Below are 19228 nucleotides of genomic sequence, written 5' to 3' on the forward strand. Positions count from 1 at the left end.
TAAAGTCTTTTCTTTGACACAAGTCAAAGAAACCACCAAAGCCAACATAGTCCAGATGAGAGAAGAGTCTCTTTCAGTTATGCTGCCCTCGCAGAAATGAAACTTAATGAGCAGCAGCGAGTGCTTTGCAGTGGACGTTTTTCAGACATTCTTGCCCTGTGTTTTTCCTCTCAGGCTGCAAACAGTACAATCTGTCCTACCTTAATGCTAACGTTGGCCATGTAGCAACAACACTTATAAATAGCTCCTTTAATATGATATTTTTTGTAAAAAATTATAAAATACTTTGAGATAATAATATAATAACACAGATATGAAACCATTACTTCCCAAAAAAAACTGTTCTTTAAAATGTGCACCACTGGCTTGGATCCAGCGTAAACAGACTTTCATCACAAAGCTAGATTTACACACAGTTTCCGACACTGAAACAACTGTGACACATTTGTCCTGCTCAATAAAGCCAAACCACCACAACAACGAGAACAGCTCATGAAGAGTGCTAGGAACAATCCCTCTGCAAAAGCTGACCATCTCCACCCACCCCCCACCCCCCTCCCTGTTCAGGTCGCCAGAGGCTGCTGTACCAGCTGGCAGGCATGGTGCCCAGCCCTCTGCTCCTGGAGCTGCTCAGCTGCCCTCTGTGTGCCCGCAGCCTGGAGACCTTAGAGCTGGAGCTGGGAGACCTGGAGGGAGGCAGAGGAGAGGCAGACGGACTGCACGACTTCCCCCAGGTAAGAATGGAGGGCGGTGCCCTAATGATGATGGTAAACAGTGATGATAAAGGTTGTGGAAGTGGTGGTTTTTTTATTAATGACGCTGATGATGAAGGCTGAATAAATATTCATATTAAGATGTAGCATGTAAGTTGAGTGAAGTATGAAAACAAAGTTGATATAATAAATGAAATCTAGTTGTTTTAAGGATTACTTTCAGTTACTGTATCCAAAATCAACACAGCACTTAAATCAGCATTTTCACCTTTGTTGCCTCACTTAAAATGACTCATTCAGGGGGGAGATCTGAGAGGTAGAAGAGGTCGGAGCAGGCGGCGGGGGGTCGTGGAGTACAAAAACGGAGCGGTTCGGGCCTGGGTAGACTTCAGGGAAAAACTGAAGAGGATTGTGGAAAGTAAATACTTCAACCGGGGGATCATGATCGCTATCCTCGTCAATACTCTCAGCATGGGGATAGAGTACCACGAGCAGGTAAGAGTATATACGCTGTATCAGGTGAATGAAAGCTCTAAGCACTTAAGATCAATGGTTCAAAACTAAGAGGGCTATGACCGACCTTAATAGACAAATAAGCAGTTTGATGAGAGGTGTTGGCTGTCAGAAATAGTACTTGTGTGTGAAAATGGCATTTGGCTCTCTGACAGTCTAAATGGGAGGAAATGAGGGTATAGCGGGGGGGTGGGGGGTGGAGTAACTCTCTCCTTCTTTCTCACACACTCACACACAAATAGCCATCTAGGCACTGTCACACACTCTCCCGGATTATGTTTCCAGTTTACCCTGTGTGGCCAACATCTGGGATGTATCGGCCTAATAATACCTCTTCCAGTTCCCTTCCTCCGCTGTCTCACACGCGGGACAAGAAGTTGTGCGGCCGCACAGACACATTCATTTGCCGAATTTTACACCCAAGTCACTTTATTTCATATGCTCACACACGCGCACAACCTTTTTCATTTCCACACCAGGAAAGCTAATGGATAAAAACCCCAAAAGAAGATTCTTGTGCATGCACACGGTCCATTCCCTTCCCTCCTCTCTCCATCTCTCCTTGCCTCCCTCTCCTCTAATTCCCTCTCCAGGGGATGTGTGTGTGTGTGTGTGTGTGTGTGTGTGTGTGCGTATTTCTATCTTTGTGGTATAAACATAAGGAGCGACTGGGAGAGCCATGGCCTTATTGGGCCAATAAAACACACACACACACACATACACACACACACACACACACACACGTAGGCGCACACACACACACACACACAAACACACAGACTGAAGCGTTATGTAAGAGTTCCTCCTCCCCTCAGTACTCATCATCCCCCCTCTGTGACACCTAGCCAAACTTTATGAGACTATGAGTGTATATGTGTGTGAAGAGGTGTATGAATGTAGGAGGTATAGTGTAGACTGTGTGAGTGTAGAGAGACAGGAAGAGACGAATGGAGGGAGAGAGAGGGAGATGATTGATGCTTGTTTTGGCTATGTTTGTACTGATTCCAGATTGAAAATAGATGGTTGTTATCGAAATCTGCAATGAAAGTGAAAACCCACATGTGAACTGATTTTCTGTAAATTGATTCAAACCACATTGTCTGGCCACTCAAATCAGATACTAAACTGCCTTTAACCTCACACACTTCAGGACATTACAGTTGATGTTACATAAAGAGCATCACTAATTGGCCTTGACAATATCAAAACATGACTCTGGGCTCTGAAAATGCAACTAGATGTTGTTCCTTGCGTGCAGATGTTTTAACCACGACTGACACATAGTCCAACTTGATCAATCAAAAATAACAGCATGGGCGGTAAATCCTGAGATTATACCTGAGCAACAATTCAGATTTACCTGCACGTTGAACATAACCTTTGTCCTGAAGTTTATGTATTAAAAGAACACAAGCACCAAACACAACAACAACAACAACAACAACCAACACTCATTCTAAATGTGTGCTACAGACGTCAGAAGAAATAGCAGGTTTCAAGTTTCTTTGCTTGATGTGTGACAGATTTAAGATGGAATATTGCACAGTAAACATTTAGCACAACACCTCAGTGTGAGTGTGTGTGTGACAGAGTCTAATGCTCATTTTGTTGAGGCTGTATGTATCATGCCCCTAGTTCTAAAAATACCAATACAGTGCCCATTCAAAACATGTTTGTTATGTTAGTAATTCAATATTTTATTCAATCATCTAATCGTCATCATCCAATTTAATAATTATAATAACAGACCCTATTAAAAGTCATTATACCTGAGCAGAAAATACTGGACCATAAATACAAAAGGATTGCTGTGACACATACACTCACAATTTATTAGGTACACCTAGATAAAACCTAATGCTGTAATTCAGTAATGCAATAAATCCACCCTCAACAAGGACTGTTTGAGAGGTGTTCCTAATATTTTGTCCATCCCATTTATATGAATTGAGGTTGACAAAGAGTACAAGAACACCACGAATTACAGCCTCCAAAATGACCATTAAAATAAATCGACATCCTCTCAAGCAGATTCAATGAAAACTGAACGTTATAATCCTCATTAAGGGAGGATTTATTGCAGGCCTGTTGTATTATACTGCATTCATTTTATCTAGCTGGACCTAATAAATTGGCATGTGAGTGTAGATTAATTTAGTTGTTTTGTGTCATAGCAACCCTTTCCCTGAACTGGAGAATCTGTATTTTTTACTGAAGAACTTGACTTTAAACTTAAATTGGGTATGACATGGATTTATTTAATCAGTGGAGTAATATGCAAGAAGGTTAAAGAAATCACTGGCAAATGTATTTTTGCATCAGCAAGGAAAATATTTGAAAAGATTCGGACTGTAACAACAGTCTGTAATGTTAGTTTAAGCAATTTTCTCAGTCATACATGGTCGTTAAAGGAAACAGAAAATATACAACGGCCGAATAACAATGTCAGATGACGCATGGTAAAATGTTACATGACCGTAACAGCAGCGGTGCATAAATGACTTGTTCTGCCTGTTAATAATCCTCATATATCATGCTCGGCTGGGGAGAAAAAAGTAAACAGAACTGTGCTGTCTTGCTGTTGCTTCGTCTTCAACAAAGCGCTCGGAGATGCTTTGGCTTCGAGTGACCGTGCTTAGCTGTTTGCGCTGCTGTGAGAAGCCATTTCCAATTTGCAGAGCTTGGGTCTCTGTCTAAAATATTCCCACGCTTCAGATGATCCCGCACAGGTTTTGTAGCTGCAGCTCGCATGCTTCGACCTGGCGCAGCCATCTTTACCACACATCTTTCATAATCGGTGACGTCAGTTACGTGGATGTAGTTTCTCTTTTTCTGTCTATCGAGAACTGCCCATCCCAAAAACTGCACAGTAGCTGCTGCACTTCCTTTGGTCCTTAGCAATGCACTCAGGAAGTTTGAAGTCGATCAGATATGCGGTTGTCAAGAAAATTGAAGGGCAGACAGCCAGAAGGAACGACAGATTCCTCCATTTATTGTTTGATGTGCTCTATGCAAATATATGCTAAGATAAACAATTTGATCAATTCAACATTATTACAGTGTCTCTCAGGATTGTTTTTATTTACGCCAGTGTCCCGCTTAACACTCAAGATTTTTCCTCTACTCTGCTTTGCCAGGGAAGCTGTGTTTATGTGTATGTGTGTTTGTGAGTGAGTGTGCAACTCTCTGTCTCTGCTGTAGTTTCTTTCCTCATATTCTTAAGGTCATATGCTGAGCTGTATTCACGTACACAAACACGGAAAATGTCTTGTTGAGAGCAGAGGCGGAGTGTTTAATTCTGATTGATCACCTGGTCTATCAAACTTGATGATGGTAGTGGAAAGTCTAAAGCTTTTAATATTTGTTTGGGGCAACAGCAGAGTACATAAAGTATATTGACCATTTGGTTAAGAGCTGATTTTAGAACCACTTAGTCACTGATGACCATTGCAGTCCAGATCTCCTACTACAAATGAGATGAGGTGGCAACTCAAGGGCACCTTGATCAGATGAATTAATGTAAGGAAGAGTGTTTCCTTTCATTTTGCCCACCCACATTCTTTGGGTTGGCCCCCGTGATCTGAATAGCACCTGCTTCTGTAACCCCTAATGTGGCTGCCTGCCGTGTCGTGCATCAGCCAGAACAAGAACCAGAATTCAGTTTCAGCCCCAGCTCCTTGAGTTATTTAGCACTTCGAACCAGCAGCTCTGAGGTTTTTGTATTTTATTTTGTGTTGTTTCAATCTACCATGTCAGCCATACTGTAAAGCAGTAAGTAAATATAAATGAGTGATTCTATGAGGCATAACAGCTGTCGTGTATGCTGCTTCATTTCTCTGCTGTGAAGACAGTGGGCCATAGAGGTCATGAAAATACCACTAGTCCACTGTTAACTACTACTATATATGGTGTGTTTAAGATAGAACAGCAGGCTGAGAGCTCCTTTAAAGCTTCTTCGAAGTGCTTTAAAGTTTTTACGTGCCACCTGGCCACTCGGTGAAACGACCAGTCTCTATATTGTCTGTCCGGCTCGCACTCCAGTCCCCTGCCATTACATCTGTGTCCTTTTATTTCTGCACAGGCGTATCTGCTGCACGACTGTCCCAATTAATCCGGAGGCTCATCAGCCGAAAATAGTAAACATACAAAAAACAGAGATGTGGTGTGCTTTGGATTACACAACCCTGTACTGCACTGTAGGTGTGCTCCACATACAGCAATGGCTGTAAAAGTTTGCATTCAAAATTTTGATTAAGTTAAGAATTAGCAAAAATATGTACTTAAAGCAACTAACTGTAAAATCAAGTAAAAAAATACCTCAAAAAATGTGCTGAAGTACTGTACTTCAGGAAATATATATAGTTACTTTTCACTTTCGAGTCTTGAAAGGTGACTGTTAAAAGTCTGTGGTTCTTCAAAGGAAGCTCTGTTTTGTGTGTGTGTGTGTGTGTGTGTGTGTGTGTGTGTGTGTTTGGGGTGGAGTGAGGTAAGGTGAGGAGTGCTGTGTAGTATGGCGCCCTCTATCTGTGATCATTATCATGATCCTCAGCAGAGGCGCCGGTGTCCCGAGTGTGTTGTAGAAGTTGTGATTTCAGTCAGAATGTATAGTTATATAAGACTTTGATTATGCAAACGGAAGGAATCATAAATACGATATGTGATCACGATCATACATATGGATGATTACATTTTCATTTTGACATTAAACAAGAGATGGTGCAGACTTTTCATATGGTGTACTTTCCTATGATGAATGATTCCAGCTTCATCAGTCTGCAGATTACAGTGAATTCAAAGGCAACACTGTTTCTGCAGAATGCTGATAGAGCGCAATAACCCAGAATGAAGGTTAAATCCTACCTGTGGTTGTAGCATTATGTCTGGGATTTTATACATTAATCATGTCAGTGTGTTTATTAGTCCAGAATATGGTCTGCCTAATTTTATACACCATGGGCCAGGATACAAAATGGGCTTTGGGCCTGTTTCTTGTTGATCTCCCACATGAAAAGAATCCCAATTAGTTTTAATTAGTCCGCCTAGCGTGACACGAGAATTAAATTGTGGAGCAGAGACTTACGTTTTTTAAAAACTGTTCGGCAGAATACGGTGTAAGAATTTATTGTTTAGAAGGATTCAGTCACCTGGGGATCATAATTATTCATTAGGTGTGAGTCCTGGACTGCACTAAGTTTGTTACCAAGGAATAATGATACTGTGTAAAAGAGTAATGGAATATGAAGCATAGGAGGGAAATGAGAATATTATGTAAGCCACGAGGCGTGTTGGGACACTTTCAAGAGGATTTAGTGTGAGAGCAGGAGGGTGATATGAGACACAGTCCCAGCCCTTCTCTTCAAGCAAGCTATAGGTCTCATGGATGGGTATTGACGTGTGATACGTTTGGAAAGAGTAGGTAGAGTCTGCGTCACATCTTTTAAACATATTTAGTATATTTAGATCAGTGATTCAGCTCAAACTGCAAAAAAGTTACGGATGTGGCTCCGGGATACGTTCGCCAGAGCACAAAATTTGCTGCATTTTCCACAAAAGACTTGACTACATGCTTTATGAGGGGCTCTCAGTTAAATCTGTGCTGGATCACTGACTGTACTTTGAGGTAAGTGGAATGGATCAGCAGTAATAGATGGGGGCTGTTGGTCCCATTTGATTGATTGGCCTTGACTGCAGCTCTGAACTTGATTGATAATGTCCCAGCTCAGGGCACAAAGACCAAACGGGTTTTACAGCTCTGGGATAATAAGGGGGAGATATTAACTGACTTGTTCTTTCTTTCCTCTTTTCTTTCTTCTTCTTTTCTTTGTGTCTTTTTTTTTTTAACCTAATCTCTGTTCTCTCTCTTGCTTTCTCTCTCTCTTCTATCCCTCCAGCCTGAGGAGCTGACTGACGTGTTAGAGATCAGTAACATAGTCTTTACCAGTATGTTTGTCTTGGAGATGGGCTTCATGCTCCTGGCTTTCGGCTTGTTTGGATACATCAGGAACCCGTACAACATCTTCGATAGCATCATCGTTATCATCAGGTAATATTCATCAACCCGTACTCATATGTGCAAACAATCTTTAAACAGTGAACCTGAAGGCAAACTATAAAGATGGGTGACACCTATTGGAGCTGTAGTACTAATTCAGTGCTCCTAGAATGAATCCAGGTAACAACCATTGGATGCATAGACACATAAACCATGTGTCAGATCAGCTTCAATTTAGAGCCCCCCCCCCCCCGCCATTCTTATTTCTTCTCCAGCTTGTCAGTCATTAAGTGTCGAGTGTCAGGTTCACTGCCGCAGCATCCATCTTTGCAGGAGCTAAGATTGACACAGTCATGATGGATCGCACAGGAGCAGCTTCGCTCGCTGCCACAGCAGATTCTCGATCCTGTCGGGAGTGGAGGTTCGCTGTCTGGCTGTCATTAATTTGATATAGCTCATATCGGATCAGGGGACTTTTTGAAATGTGCGGTCGTGTTACTGAAGGGGGATTACTTTGATAAACTCCAGAGATTTACTCCTAGTGAGCCTCTTCAACACAAAATACATGTTGCGTATTGTAATGCTGACATTTTATATAATAAGTTCTAGTAATATAATAAAATGTTAGATTGAATTGGACTGAATACATCTGTTTTCCAACATGTATACATGACTCATACCTGTATAACAGAAGTGACCAGATGCAAGCTCCAACTTTTAAAATGTCCAGCAACATTTTAAGACAAATGTGTTTGTTTGTGGTTCTCAGCGTGTGGGAAATAATCGGTCAGTCGGACGGCGGCCTGTCGGTCCTGCGCACATTTCGCCTGCTGCGGGTTCTGAAGCTGGTTCGCTTCCTGCCCGCCCTGAGGAGACAACTGGTAGTGCTGATGAAGACCATGGACAATGTGGCCACCTTCTGCATGTTGCTGATGCTTTTCATCTTCACTTTCAGGTATGCACGTATAACACATAACCTTCCTAACCCTGTCTATCTTCAGATATGTCTGTCACAGAAAATGTACATATTGTACTGTATGAAAATATTATTACACACAAAATGCATACATGTAAATCATAAAGTATGCTCTTTCTTATTTCTCTGCAGTATACTGGGTATGCATCTGTTTGGTTGTAAATTCAGTATCCAAGTGGACAATGGAGACACAATCCCTGACCGCAAGAACTTTGACTCTTTACTCTGGGCCATCGTCACTGTTTTCCAGGTAAATTCTTGTCTCCATAATTAAGAGATTACCACTGTTTTCCCTTCTGGATTTTAATAAAAATGCTGCTGTTAGTTTTAGTGTTTGTTGGCCATTGTTCACAGATTGCTCTCTCAGCTTTTTTCTTGGTTATAGTCATTTGCCGAAAAGTGAACTTTCAGCGATTTTAAAGGAATAGTCTGACATTTTGGGTAATACGCTTATTTGCTTTCCTGTGGACTGATTAGAAGATGTATAAATAGTAATTATGAAGCTACCACTGGCTGCAGGTTAGTTTAGCTTAGCATAAAGACTGGAAACAGGATAACAGCTAGCCCGGTTCTGTCCTAAGGTAACAAAATCCCCATACCATCGCCTTTAAATCTCACTAATTAACATGTATATAAAAAAAGTGTAAAAACCACAAGTTGTGGTTTTATGGGCGGTTATATACTGGACTATTTCTTGCCTGGGCTGGGTTACTTGCTCTCTTACTTCCTCGCTGCTGGTTTGCCGGCAACCTCACAGTGATGACAGGGTTGAGAGTGGCATCGATCTTCTCATCTAACTCTTTAAAAGAGAGCAAAGTGTATCCCACAACTATTCCTTTAATGGAAATGTTTACTTAGTTTTTGTCATGTATCATAAATATAATCTGTTGTTTTGTTTAATATCTCTGGTTTGTCTATTTGCAGTTCAACTGCATTGGGTATTCTTTCTGAGTGAATCATGGATGTTTAACACTTCTATAAACACCAACTTGTCAGAGAAAATGTGTTCAAAATATTCATACCAGTGGGCCGCCCCTGCACTGTATTCAGACTTGCAGTACATAAAGCTGGACAGGTAATCTTCCTCGCTGTCATTCATGTAAACATCAGCTGAAAAGCTTTTCTGCAGCGAGACAGATATGTGACCGACTTCCCTCCAAAATGAGAGCTCAAACTTGCTCCTTACTGTATCTTATTAAAACCATATTGAGTCAGAAAAAGTGGTCAAAAATGGCAGCCAGGGCATCATGTCCTTAGTGCAATATACTTCCAAAACACACACTGGGCAGTGTGTTCACTTATATTTTTATCCCAACATAGACCATGTGTGCTGCTCTCCCATCCCAAATCAAAATGTCAAACTGAGCCCTGAGTGTGGTTATGTGTATGTGTGTGTTTGTGTTTGTGTTTGTGTTTGTGTTTGTGTTTGTGTTTGTGTTTGTGTTTGCGTGTGTGTGCCAAACTTAACTGCCAAGTTCTGCTCATTAGTAAAATGCTGTGAAATGTGAAATTCTGCTTATGCACACCCACCATCTCTCCTTCACTATTATTTCTATTTTTTGCTCTCCCCTATGTGGAGATATTGTCCAATCGCTCCAGATAGATTGTCCTCTTTTCTATAGTGGATGTGTCAGCAGAAAGGTAGAACACAGAATGCAGCGGACTGTCTCACTTTGGTGTGTGTGTGTGTGTGTTTGTTTTTGTACAAGAGAGATGCTGAAGAAGCATTTTATCCAAAACTGACTGTCATGTGAAGAAGTAACACTCACTATAAACTTACTATAGTTTTTTTTTTTTTTTTGGAGAGTAGTTACAGTGCACACAAATCTATGCACACATGCATATGCACATACACACATTCACACAGACAGCACAATGGATTGCCTTCCTGCCACGGCGTTTTAAAGGAGCGGGCAGTGACGGAGTGAGCTTTCATGCTGCATCATGAACACGTCCTAGTTTTCAAATGTTTTCATCACTCACATTGTGACTAAACAAACACGGGCACACACACACACACACACACACAGACCCATGAGTATGAAGTTGAAGCATTGTAGCGTGATGGCAATAGAAGTAGCTCACTACCTGGTTTTATAAAGCATATATAACCCCCAAGCACCGTAAAGGCTAATATTGCTCTCTTTCTTTCATTACCTTCCATCTGTGTTCCTTTTTCTCTATATTTCTGTGCCCCCCCCCAATGTCTTAACATCTGTGGACCCTTACTCTCTTTCTCAAAATAATTATATGTCTCTGAGCCTCCTATTCCCTCTGTCCCTCTCTATTTCTGCCTCCATCCATCTCTCCCCCTCCGCTCCTACCTTATTTCTGCCTAATCTCTGTTTGCACCATTGTGTTTTATTCAATCTGTAGATTCTCACCCAGGAGGACTGGAATGTGGTGTTGTATAACGGCATGGCCTCTACCTCTCCATGGGCGGCTCTCTACTTTGTTGCTCTCATGACATTTGGCAACTATGTGCTTTTCAATTTACTAGTGGCCATTTTGGTTGAGGGCTTCCAGGCTGAGGTGAGAATGACTTATTATTATTATATGTATTTGGTTCAGTGTCTATTGTTACACTTGTCATTATTTTTCATTGTGCAACTTTAAAGCTCTGAGCACAAAGAATAAGATAAAAGCCGTTTAATTGTCTCATTTTTTTACGTCTTGTCTTTTTTAAATGAGATGTATTTTAAGATGTAAGGCTCGAGAGTTTCTCTGATCGTACCACACTAAGAATTCTTTTCTTTTTCAGTGAGATTTTCACATTTTTGATGTTTTGGTATCTTGGGGAGATGAAGTATCACTGGCAGTCCAGTGGCACAGTGTAAATCTGCTGTCAGGATTCATATTGTTTAATGCTTCCACCACTTTGATCTGGTCAGCACTGCGTATGGTCGTGCATATTTTCTCTGCTTTTTGACACATAAGTTGTTGAAAGAATATGCCCATAGACTTCCCTCAGATTCTTTTTATTCATCTTTAGCAGACTTGTTTCAAATTAAACATCCTCCAATCATTAGACACATGTAAATGCACAGAAAAGTAGATTTATTCCCAATATGGCCCTAATTCCAAAAGAGCAGGGTAAAGACTATTGTCTAATTCTCAACGGCAACTCTCAGCCATGTGTATTCATGTCACTTTCTGTTAATTGACTACTAATGGAGCAATCTGAGGACCTCATATCTGGACCAAGAGGATGAAGATTATTACCAGTCCCTAACACACCCACTGATCATTTCAGATAATCAATTCTTCCTCATCCAGCCCTGTTATCATATGTACCTCAGGTGCACAGTGCCTCATCATCCATCAACAATCTCCTCTGAGCACTGAAAGCAGTGCACATCTGTGTGCTTGCTCTCAGTGCCTTGATTAAAAAAAATAGCACCTGTAATGTTCTGCATGATGCTTAACTTTAAAAATTTACAGAAAAAAATGTGTGAATGTATGTTTGTGTCTGTGTGTGTGTGTGTGTGTGTGTGTGTGTGTGTGTGTGTGTGTGTGTGTGTGTGTGTGTGTGTGTGTGTGCGCGCACTATAGGGTGATGCTAATCGGTCGGAGTCAGATGATGAGAAGAAATCAGACAACTCTGAAGAGGACGAGAAGGTGGAACAGCTCAGAGACACCGGTGGGTTAAATGACAGATGATTGATTCAATTTATTTCATTATGTGCTGTTTTTTTTTTTGGTTTTTTGGTTTTTTGGTTTTTTTTACATACAAACTGTAAATAAATGAATAAACATAGATATTCATCCCTTCTACTCCTACACAGAGCTAAAGATGTACTCCCTGATGATGACAGCTAACGGTCACGTTGACCCTCGCGGCTCGATGGCTCCTCCTATTATCATGCGAACGGCAGCTACGCCCATGCCCACTCCGAAGAGCTCTCTGGGACCTGAATCCATCCTTGGGGAGGAGCTCGTGTACGGAGAGGGCGTGCCTCGATACGGCGAGGTGGGGCTGGGGCTTTCTGAGACGGGAACTGATCATGCAGAGTCTCGCCGTGGAAGCTCCACCTCCATGGACCCTTTAGCATACGATCAGCGTTCTCTAGTGAGTTTTATCAAACACTAAAGGAAAAAATGGACCCTAAATCTGTTTATCAGTCTATTTACGAACCAACAATTAGTCATTAATAAATGCAGGTGCCATATAAAGTTTATATTTAAAGAGAATTGTGTAATATATACAGTTTGATAAGTGTGACATTCCAGTTCCCGTAGAGGAATAGTATCTAAAAAGTTAGATCGTCACATTCATACTTCAGTTCAATAGCTGCCCCCCTAGTGAATCCAGCTGCGGAGCGAACTTTGTTCCTCTACTTCAGGAATCAGATGTGTAGACATAACATCCCGTTCCCTTTAAATGTCTCAATCTGCAGGTGCCCCGGAAATCAATTCAGTCCACTACCATGGCAGACGTATCGATTCGTTTAATGCTGCTTGGAAGAGTCCCATTTCTACATGACTAATGAACTTCTTATTTATCGATATTGTATTATCTGGAAGTTCTTGCCTATGCCTTGGCTACGATTAATTCCTGTCTGGACAATGTGGAGCCCTCTGGAAAATATTATGTGGCTTTTGATAATGGTCTTTTCCCCAAAATGGCTAGGTCGCCATTTAGAAACTACTGTAACTCCAGCAAATGAGGCATTCTTTGTCATAGCCACACGCTGTTTCCTGTTTTCTCCAGGGCCTCTCAAGTCCCGGCCACCGCTCCCCTCTTCCTCCGCGTGGGTCCGGCAGCTCATGGGGAAGCCGCCGCTCCAGCTGGAACAGCCTGGGAAGAGCGCCGAGCCTCAAAAGGCGAGACACCAGCGGAGAGAGGGAGAGCCTGTTGTCCGGGGAGGGAGGAGAGGAGGAAGACGGCAGGGAAGACAAAGGGGAGGCTGGGGGAAACAACAGATTACGGCCCGGGTCCTTGGAGCTGCTGCAGGCGTCTACTCTCTTGCCTTCAATAATAGCAGAGTACGGCGACTGTAACGGGAGGAGCCTGACTTACGACCCCAACATGAACCCCGACTCCAAGGAAGACTCCTTGCCTGAAGACGACATGGACGATGACGTAAGTTACCATGAGTCATAGCTTTCAAAATGTTGTTTAGGAAAGGCCTCAGCAGGACACTGTGAGGCTGCATGCTGATCTCTCTCTATAAAATGTATTTATAGAGCACATTTAAAAACATCGATCGAAGTGCTTTACAGAGAGATTATAGGATTATTTCATTGATGATTACAGTTGAGCAAAAACACAGGACTGATCAAATAAAATTAGGGATATAAATTAGAGGATTGATGAAAGCGTAGAATATCTGGATTCAATCATAACACAAACAGCAAGTAAAATACAAACAAATAAAAGCCAGAGTTTGGCTCAGACAGGTCTTCATGATGACAGTTAAGAGTTTAAAGAAAAGATATGGGTCTTTAAACAGGTTTGAAGGATATCAGTGAAGGGGGGAAGGCCTTATTGTTAGTCGCCAACCGTTCCAAAAATTAACGCAAATATTCGATGACCTTTGGTTTTTAACTGGCTGTGTGGAAGGGAGAGCAGTGACTGGTCAGCAGGTGTGAGAGATCTAGAGGTGGAATAGAGGATGAGCAGTTCAGAGATGTAACCGTGAGCCAGTCCATGCAGTGCTTCAAAAAAAACAAAAAAAAACTTGGTAACTAATGAAAAGAGGCCAGTACAGGGGAGATGTGCTCTCTCCTACCTCAGGCCTTCTGATGGTTTTGCTTTTTTTATGTAAATTCTTAATCTTTTAATGTGCCCTCTCTGGCTCTGTTTACATATTTTATTTCTCTCTATTTTCTTTTCGCTCTGTCTTTCCTTGCTTACCCAATTCTCCTTTAGTCTGCTTTGCCCTTTGTCTCTCTCTTACTTGGAGATATTGTGGTGTGTGTTTTGTGTTCCCGCTGTAAGGCCTGCAGGGACACTAATTGTCATGCTGTAATTGATTGGCTTGAGCAGTAATTGTTTTCTCAGTGGGTGCAAAACAACTTGTGTATATGCAGTCACTGTGGCTGCGCATTTGTGTGTGTGTGTGGTGTGTGTGTGTGTGTGTGTGTGTGTGTGTGTGTGTGTGTGTGTGTGTGTGTGTGTGTGTGTGTGTGTGTGTGTGTGTGTGTGTGTGTGTGAACTGTTGGAGGGTGTACTCCCCCGGTGGTTTTGGATGACCTCTGTTGCGACAGTGTTGATGGTTTTATTGGCTCCAAATTGAGTTTGTAAACCCATGAAATCCGCTGAAACAAAAGGGCTCTCCCTGGACACACCGAGTATGGGAAGCTTAGTCCAGACCCTCTACCAGTGTATTGGTGTGTGTTTGCATGTGTGCATGCAAGAGTATGCGTCAGTGTGTGTGTGTGTGTGTGTGTGTTTTGTGTGTGTGTGTGTGTGTGTGTGTGTGTGTGTGTGTGTGTGTGTGTGTGTGTGGGGCATGCCATCTGAGACGTGTATATGCATGTGGTTCTCTGTGTGTCGGTGTCAAGGATTATGGATTTCAGCTCCGAAGATATCTGAGCAGCAGGTTCTTTTCATCCACACACACTCACACTTGGACACACATGCACACACACACACACACACACACACACACACATTCGCCACAGCCTGCCAAATAAGCAGTGTCTTTGGGCTGCTTGACTTTGGGCTGTTTTTAATTAGGATCCCAAAGTACAGAAGCTGTGCACCTAAGCGTTCCTCTGTTTATTTTATTGCAAACTTTAATGAGTTCCACTACACTTTCTATTGAGGTCAGGGACTAGCTGGTTGGTCTGTTATCGTCCAGTTATCTCCAGCTCTACTTATGCAAGGAAACACTTGTTTGTTGTCCCACCATTAGATTCAAATGCGGAAAGGCTAACATCAGCAGCACTATCAAACCGTGTATTGTTTTTTTTTTTAATGCATTTATCGTGTAATTGTTGAGGGGGCATGTACGTTCCTCCTAATACAGCTGTCAACCCCACTCTGTTCTTTGACAGTGAAGTCATAAAACATGCACATACACAACATTTCAAAGAAGTCTGAAGAATACCGTTTCTCCACAGCTGACGGTTTAATACTCTGTATGTTAAATACAATACGGTTACATTCATCACTTGGTCTCTGCTTGTTTTCGCTCTTGGCTGCAGGTGCGTGAAAAAGGTATTCTGAAAAATGAGATTACTGAAACTTTATAGATTACAGCTTGTAGTTCAGTTAGGACAGCCGTCTCTCTTCCTCTTTAACAGCACTGCTGCCAATCCCATAGACAGTCTAGCCACTCTGAAGAAAAATCTCTTCATTTCTGTGGCAGATGGAAAAATGACTTAAAACTGGACCTTTTGGGGCAGTTAATGTTTTCAGAATCAGAATTACTGTGTTTGGTCTGTGATTTGTTATTTGCTGTGTCGTGATTTGTGACAGGCAACTTGCTCGCTGCTGGTGACGGTAGTAGTGATGATTGGTCACTTTGGTGCGGACCTTATTAAAAATCATGACTTTCTTTCTTGAGAATAAAGTGATGATAATATCTCATGATGAATTGCAAGGAAAGCATTGTTGTTGCTGTCATTGATGGCATTGACCTTTCACCCCTGCAGAGTTCTCTGTGCTACTCGATTAAGAAAGAGCTCCGTAACATGAAGCCCCGCTGGTGCAAAGAGCATGAAGACTGGAATCTGTATTTGTTCTCTCCAGAGAGCCCGTGAGTCACACACACACACACACAAACACACACACACACACACTAAACAAAATTTCAATATAAGTCTCTTTGGTTCTTTCGTCCATTGGCTTCTACACTCTCTTCCTCGTTCCTCCTCTGTGCTTCTCGTTGCTTTATTTAGTTATCTTGGTACCCTCTCTTCTTCTTCTCTCTCTGCTTTCTCACTGTTAATTGTTTGATCAATAACTTTAACCAACCATGGATGTTTTATCGATGCCTCTGTTCATATATGTGTGTGTGTGTGTGTGTGTGTGTGTGTGTGTGTGTGTGTGTGTGTGTGTGTGTGTGCGTGCGTGCGTGTGTGTGTGTGTGTGTTTAGATTCCGTTTGTGGTGCCAAGCTGTGATCACTCACAAAATGTTCGACCATGTGGTTTTGGTTTTCATCTTCCTCAACTGCATCACCATTGCTCTGGAAAGACCTGACATACAGCCGCATAGCACGGTGAGACACACACTTATGCATGCACGAGCACACACACACACAAACACACACCACACACACACACACACACACACACTGACCAGAGGCTTTTGGAGCCGATTGACTGTTGTAAACTCGCCGTAGACAAACAGATAGAAACTCACTAGCCCAGCAACATCAAGGCTACAAACTTCCCACAATACAATACTCTCTTAAAGCACCACACAACTGACGGTACTAGTTCCATTCAGAGACATTGTCTTTATTGTCCTTATATTCATTTCATTCTCTTCTATAGGAGCGAGTGTTTCTGAGCGTGTCCAACTACGTTTTCACTGTGATCTTCCTTGCAGAAATGGCCATTAAGGTAAACATTATTGTTTTTCTTTCCACTGCTGGTGTGGTGAAAAGGTGTCGCTCAGTCAATGTTTATGTCTTGAATTCTTGAATTTTTCTAAACTGAATTCTATATGAATGAATATCCCGTTATAGCTTTGATTTGAAGGTGAGGTAATGTTTTAATGGTTCCGTAGCGGTTTCAGCTTGGCTCAGTGTTTCGTGCTTTCACACCAGGTTGTAGCTCTCGGTTTCTGCTTCGGGAATCAGAGCTACCTCCAGTCCAGCTGGAACGTTCTGGATGGTTTGTTGGTGTTTGTGTCTCTGGTCGACATCCTGGTCTCTCTGGCCTATACTGGCGGAAACAGGATCCTGGGCATCCTCAGAGTCCTGCGCCTGCTACGAACACTACGCCCACTCAGGTAAACAGTGTATTTGTGTTAGTGTGTCTGTAGGTGTTTTTTTTAACGTTTTGTTACTTGTGCACATGTTCTCTATGTAAACACTACACATACACACACATCTTACCTTATTTCATGTTTCTATCACTCACATTTGTGTCTGCAGGTAATGGTCTGTGTATGTGCTGGTACTAACAAACATTTCTATGTCTACATCTGTGTTTTCCAGGGTAATCAGTCGAGCCCCAGGCTTGAAGCTGGTTGTGGAGACTCTCATCACCTCTCTTAGACCCATCGGGAACATTGTCCTTATCTGCTGCGCCTTCTTCATTGTCTTTGGCATCTTGGGGGTGCAGGTAGTCTGCATTCACATGCAGTAACACACACACACACACACACAATCTGCTGCTTGCCTTTAAACGAGTCATAATTTCGCAAGCTAGATAGAGATCCAATGCACGAGCTCCAGTGATGATACTGCTTCGTCATTTGCTTTTTCTTGGCTTGAGAACAAAGCTTTTTAACCTTTGCGGCTTAAATGTCAGTCTTGTTGAGCGGCTCCGTATGTGACTGGTGGCTTGAGGGGGGATTTGGAAGTGTCTTGAATATTCAATGGACAATAAGACTTTGTTCTTTAAAAGTGTGAGTTTTGAAAGAATGACAATTAGGTTAAGTGTAAAAAAAGGGACAACAGGACCCCAGGCCAGCTTTAAGCCGAGCACTGGGGGAAAAAACTGCTGATAAGAATGAGCTCTATGAAGCAAGCATCCTTTTATTCCTGGTATCAAAAGTGGGATGTTTAAACAGCCGAAAGCTCCGGCGCAATTGCGATAATGTGTAAATGGCAGCCGAATAGCCCCGCAGACCTCTCTCTCTCTCTCCCTCTCTCTCTGTCTCTCTCTCGCTTTCTAGCTATTCAAAGGGAAGTTCTACCACTGTGAAGGTCTGGACACGAAAAACATCACCAACAAGTCAGACTGTCTGCAGGCTAATTACCGCTGGATACGAAGGAAGTACAACTTTGACAACCTGGTCCAGGTACGGACTAACAGACTGACCCACTAATGCTAACACAGTCTTCAATGCAAAATAAATGAGCTAAAAACCACGAATAAAAGGTTATTGGGGACAGCAGTCTGTCTCTCTCAGCTGCCTCTCACAACGCACATATGCTTTGTTTCCTTTCCAGGCCCTGATGTCACTGTTTGTACTGTCGTGTAAGGACGGCTGGGTCAACATCATGTATGATGGGCTTGATGCGGTGGGAGTGGACCAACAGGTAATGGTGTGAGGAATGTGCCGAGCCGCTCCGCAGGTTTGCAATCAGAGCCTTATTGACTCTGTATCAGCTCCAATAACGTCCACGTGTGTTGTAACCCACATTACTCCTCACTGAGGACCCGCATCGACACTCCTCTCTCCTCGGGTGTTATACAAGACATTATATACCACTTTACAAAATAATACAGGAACCCATTTTCACAAAGCTTTGATCCATGCTGCTGATTTCATTGTGCACCTACTCTCAGCTAAGTGCACACCACATGAAAAAACACCAATATTAAGCCTCAGATCTAATCCAGCAATAAAACTGTTGTGTAAATAGGCTTGATGTGTTTGAACTTTAATGCATGTTAGAGAACAGTGTCACTGTAACCTCCACTGGAAGCTCTGACATCAACATGTGCAAATACCTGACTCAAAAACATCCTCACCGCCAGTCTCAGTATTAGAATCAAATTATATGCACTTCAGAGTGAAAAGGACACCGAGTGGGAGTGAACAATTAAATTAGTATTCAATTAAAAAAATAATAATGAACCAAGTTATACGGCAGCGGTGTATATGCAGATTCTAAGTAAGAGCAAAGCTCAAAAGAGGAGCTTGTAGCACGCGCTTCAATGGGCCGATTGATGTTGCTGTCCTCAGATCCAGGGCTGCCTGTGGTGTAACGTGCTGAAATAGTGTAGCCTTATATTAGATAGTCAGTCACATTTGCGAAAAACACAATCCCCGGAGTGACTTGAACCCAAAGAATTAAAACTTACTTTGTGATATCATCAGGAGAAATCTTGTAACTGCTACTCTGTCAGAGACATTATCTTTTCTAATCTCTGGAAAGCTTATCCAGGAAAGGTTTTTAAAGAA

At 42.2% G+C, this 19228-nt stretch overlaps 1 protein-coding gene across 3 annotated transcripts in view; it reads left to right on the plus strand.

Annotated features, from left to right (window-relative positions):
* Window positions 1–19228, plus strand: part of cacna1ha (calcium channel, voltage-dependent, T type, alpha 1H subunit a) — a 113685-nt gene that overhangs the window by 75166 nt on the left and 19291 nt on the right. For all 3 annotated transcript variants that reach the window (XM_056402557.1, XM_056402558.1, XM_056402559.1), the window contains exons 11-26: window positions 568–734; window positions 1014–1208; window positions 7118–7269; window positions 7988–8173; window positions 8327–8444; window positions 10571–10726; window positions 11747–11834; window positions 11980–12263; window positions 12906–13277; window positions 15797–15900; window positions 16241–16364; window positions 16642–16710; window positions 16917–17101; window positions 17310–17436; window positions 17993–18118; window positions 18270–18359. In XM_056402557.1, coding sequence (XP_056258532.1) covers window positions 568–734; window positions 1014–1208; window positions 7118–7269; window positions 7988–8173; window positions 8327–8444; window positions 10571–10726; window positions 11747–11834; window positions 11980–12263; window positions 12906–13277; window positions 15797–15900; window positions 16241–16364; window positions 16642–16710; window positions 16917–17101; window positions 17310–17436; window positions 17993–18118; window positions 18270–18359 — 2543 coding nt within the window. The remainder of the gene's footprint in view (window positions 1–567; window positions 735–1013; window positions 1209–7117; window positions 7270–7987; window positions 8174–8326; window positions 8445–10570; window positions 10727–11746; window positions 11835–11979; window positions 12264–12905; window positions 13278–15796; window positions 15901–16240; window positions 16365–16641; window positions 16711–16916; window positions 17102–17309; window positions 17437–17992; window positions 18119–18269; window positions 18360–19228) is intronic.

This window comes from Seriola aureovittata, chromosome 17 (assembly GCF_021018895.1).
Source record: "Seriola aureovittata isolate HTS-2021-v1 ecotype China chromosome 17, ASM2101889v1, whole genome shotgun sequence".
NCBI classification, from domain to species: domain Eukaryota; kingdom Metazoa; phylum Chordata; class Actinopteri; order Carangiformes; family Carangidae; genus Seriola; species Seriola aureovittata.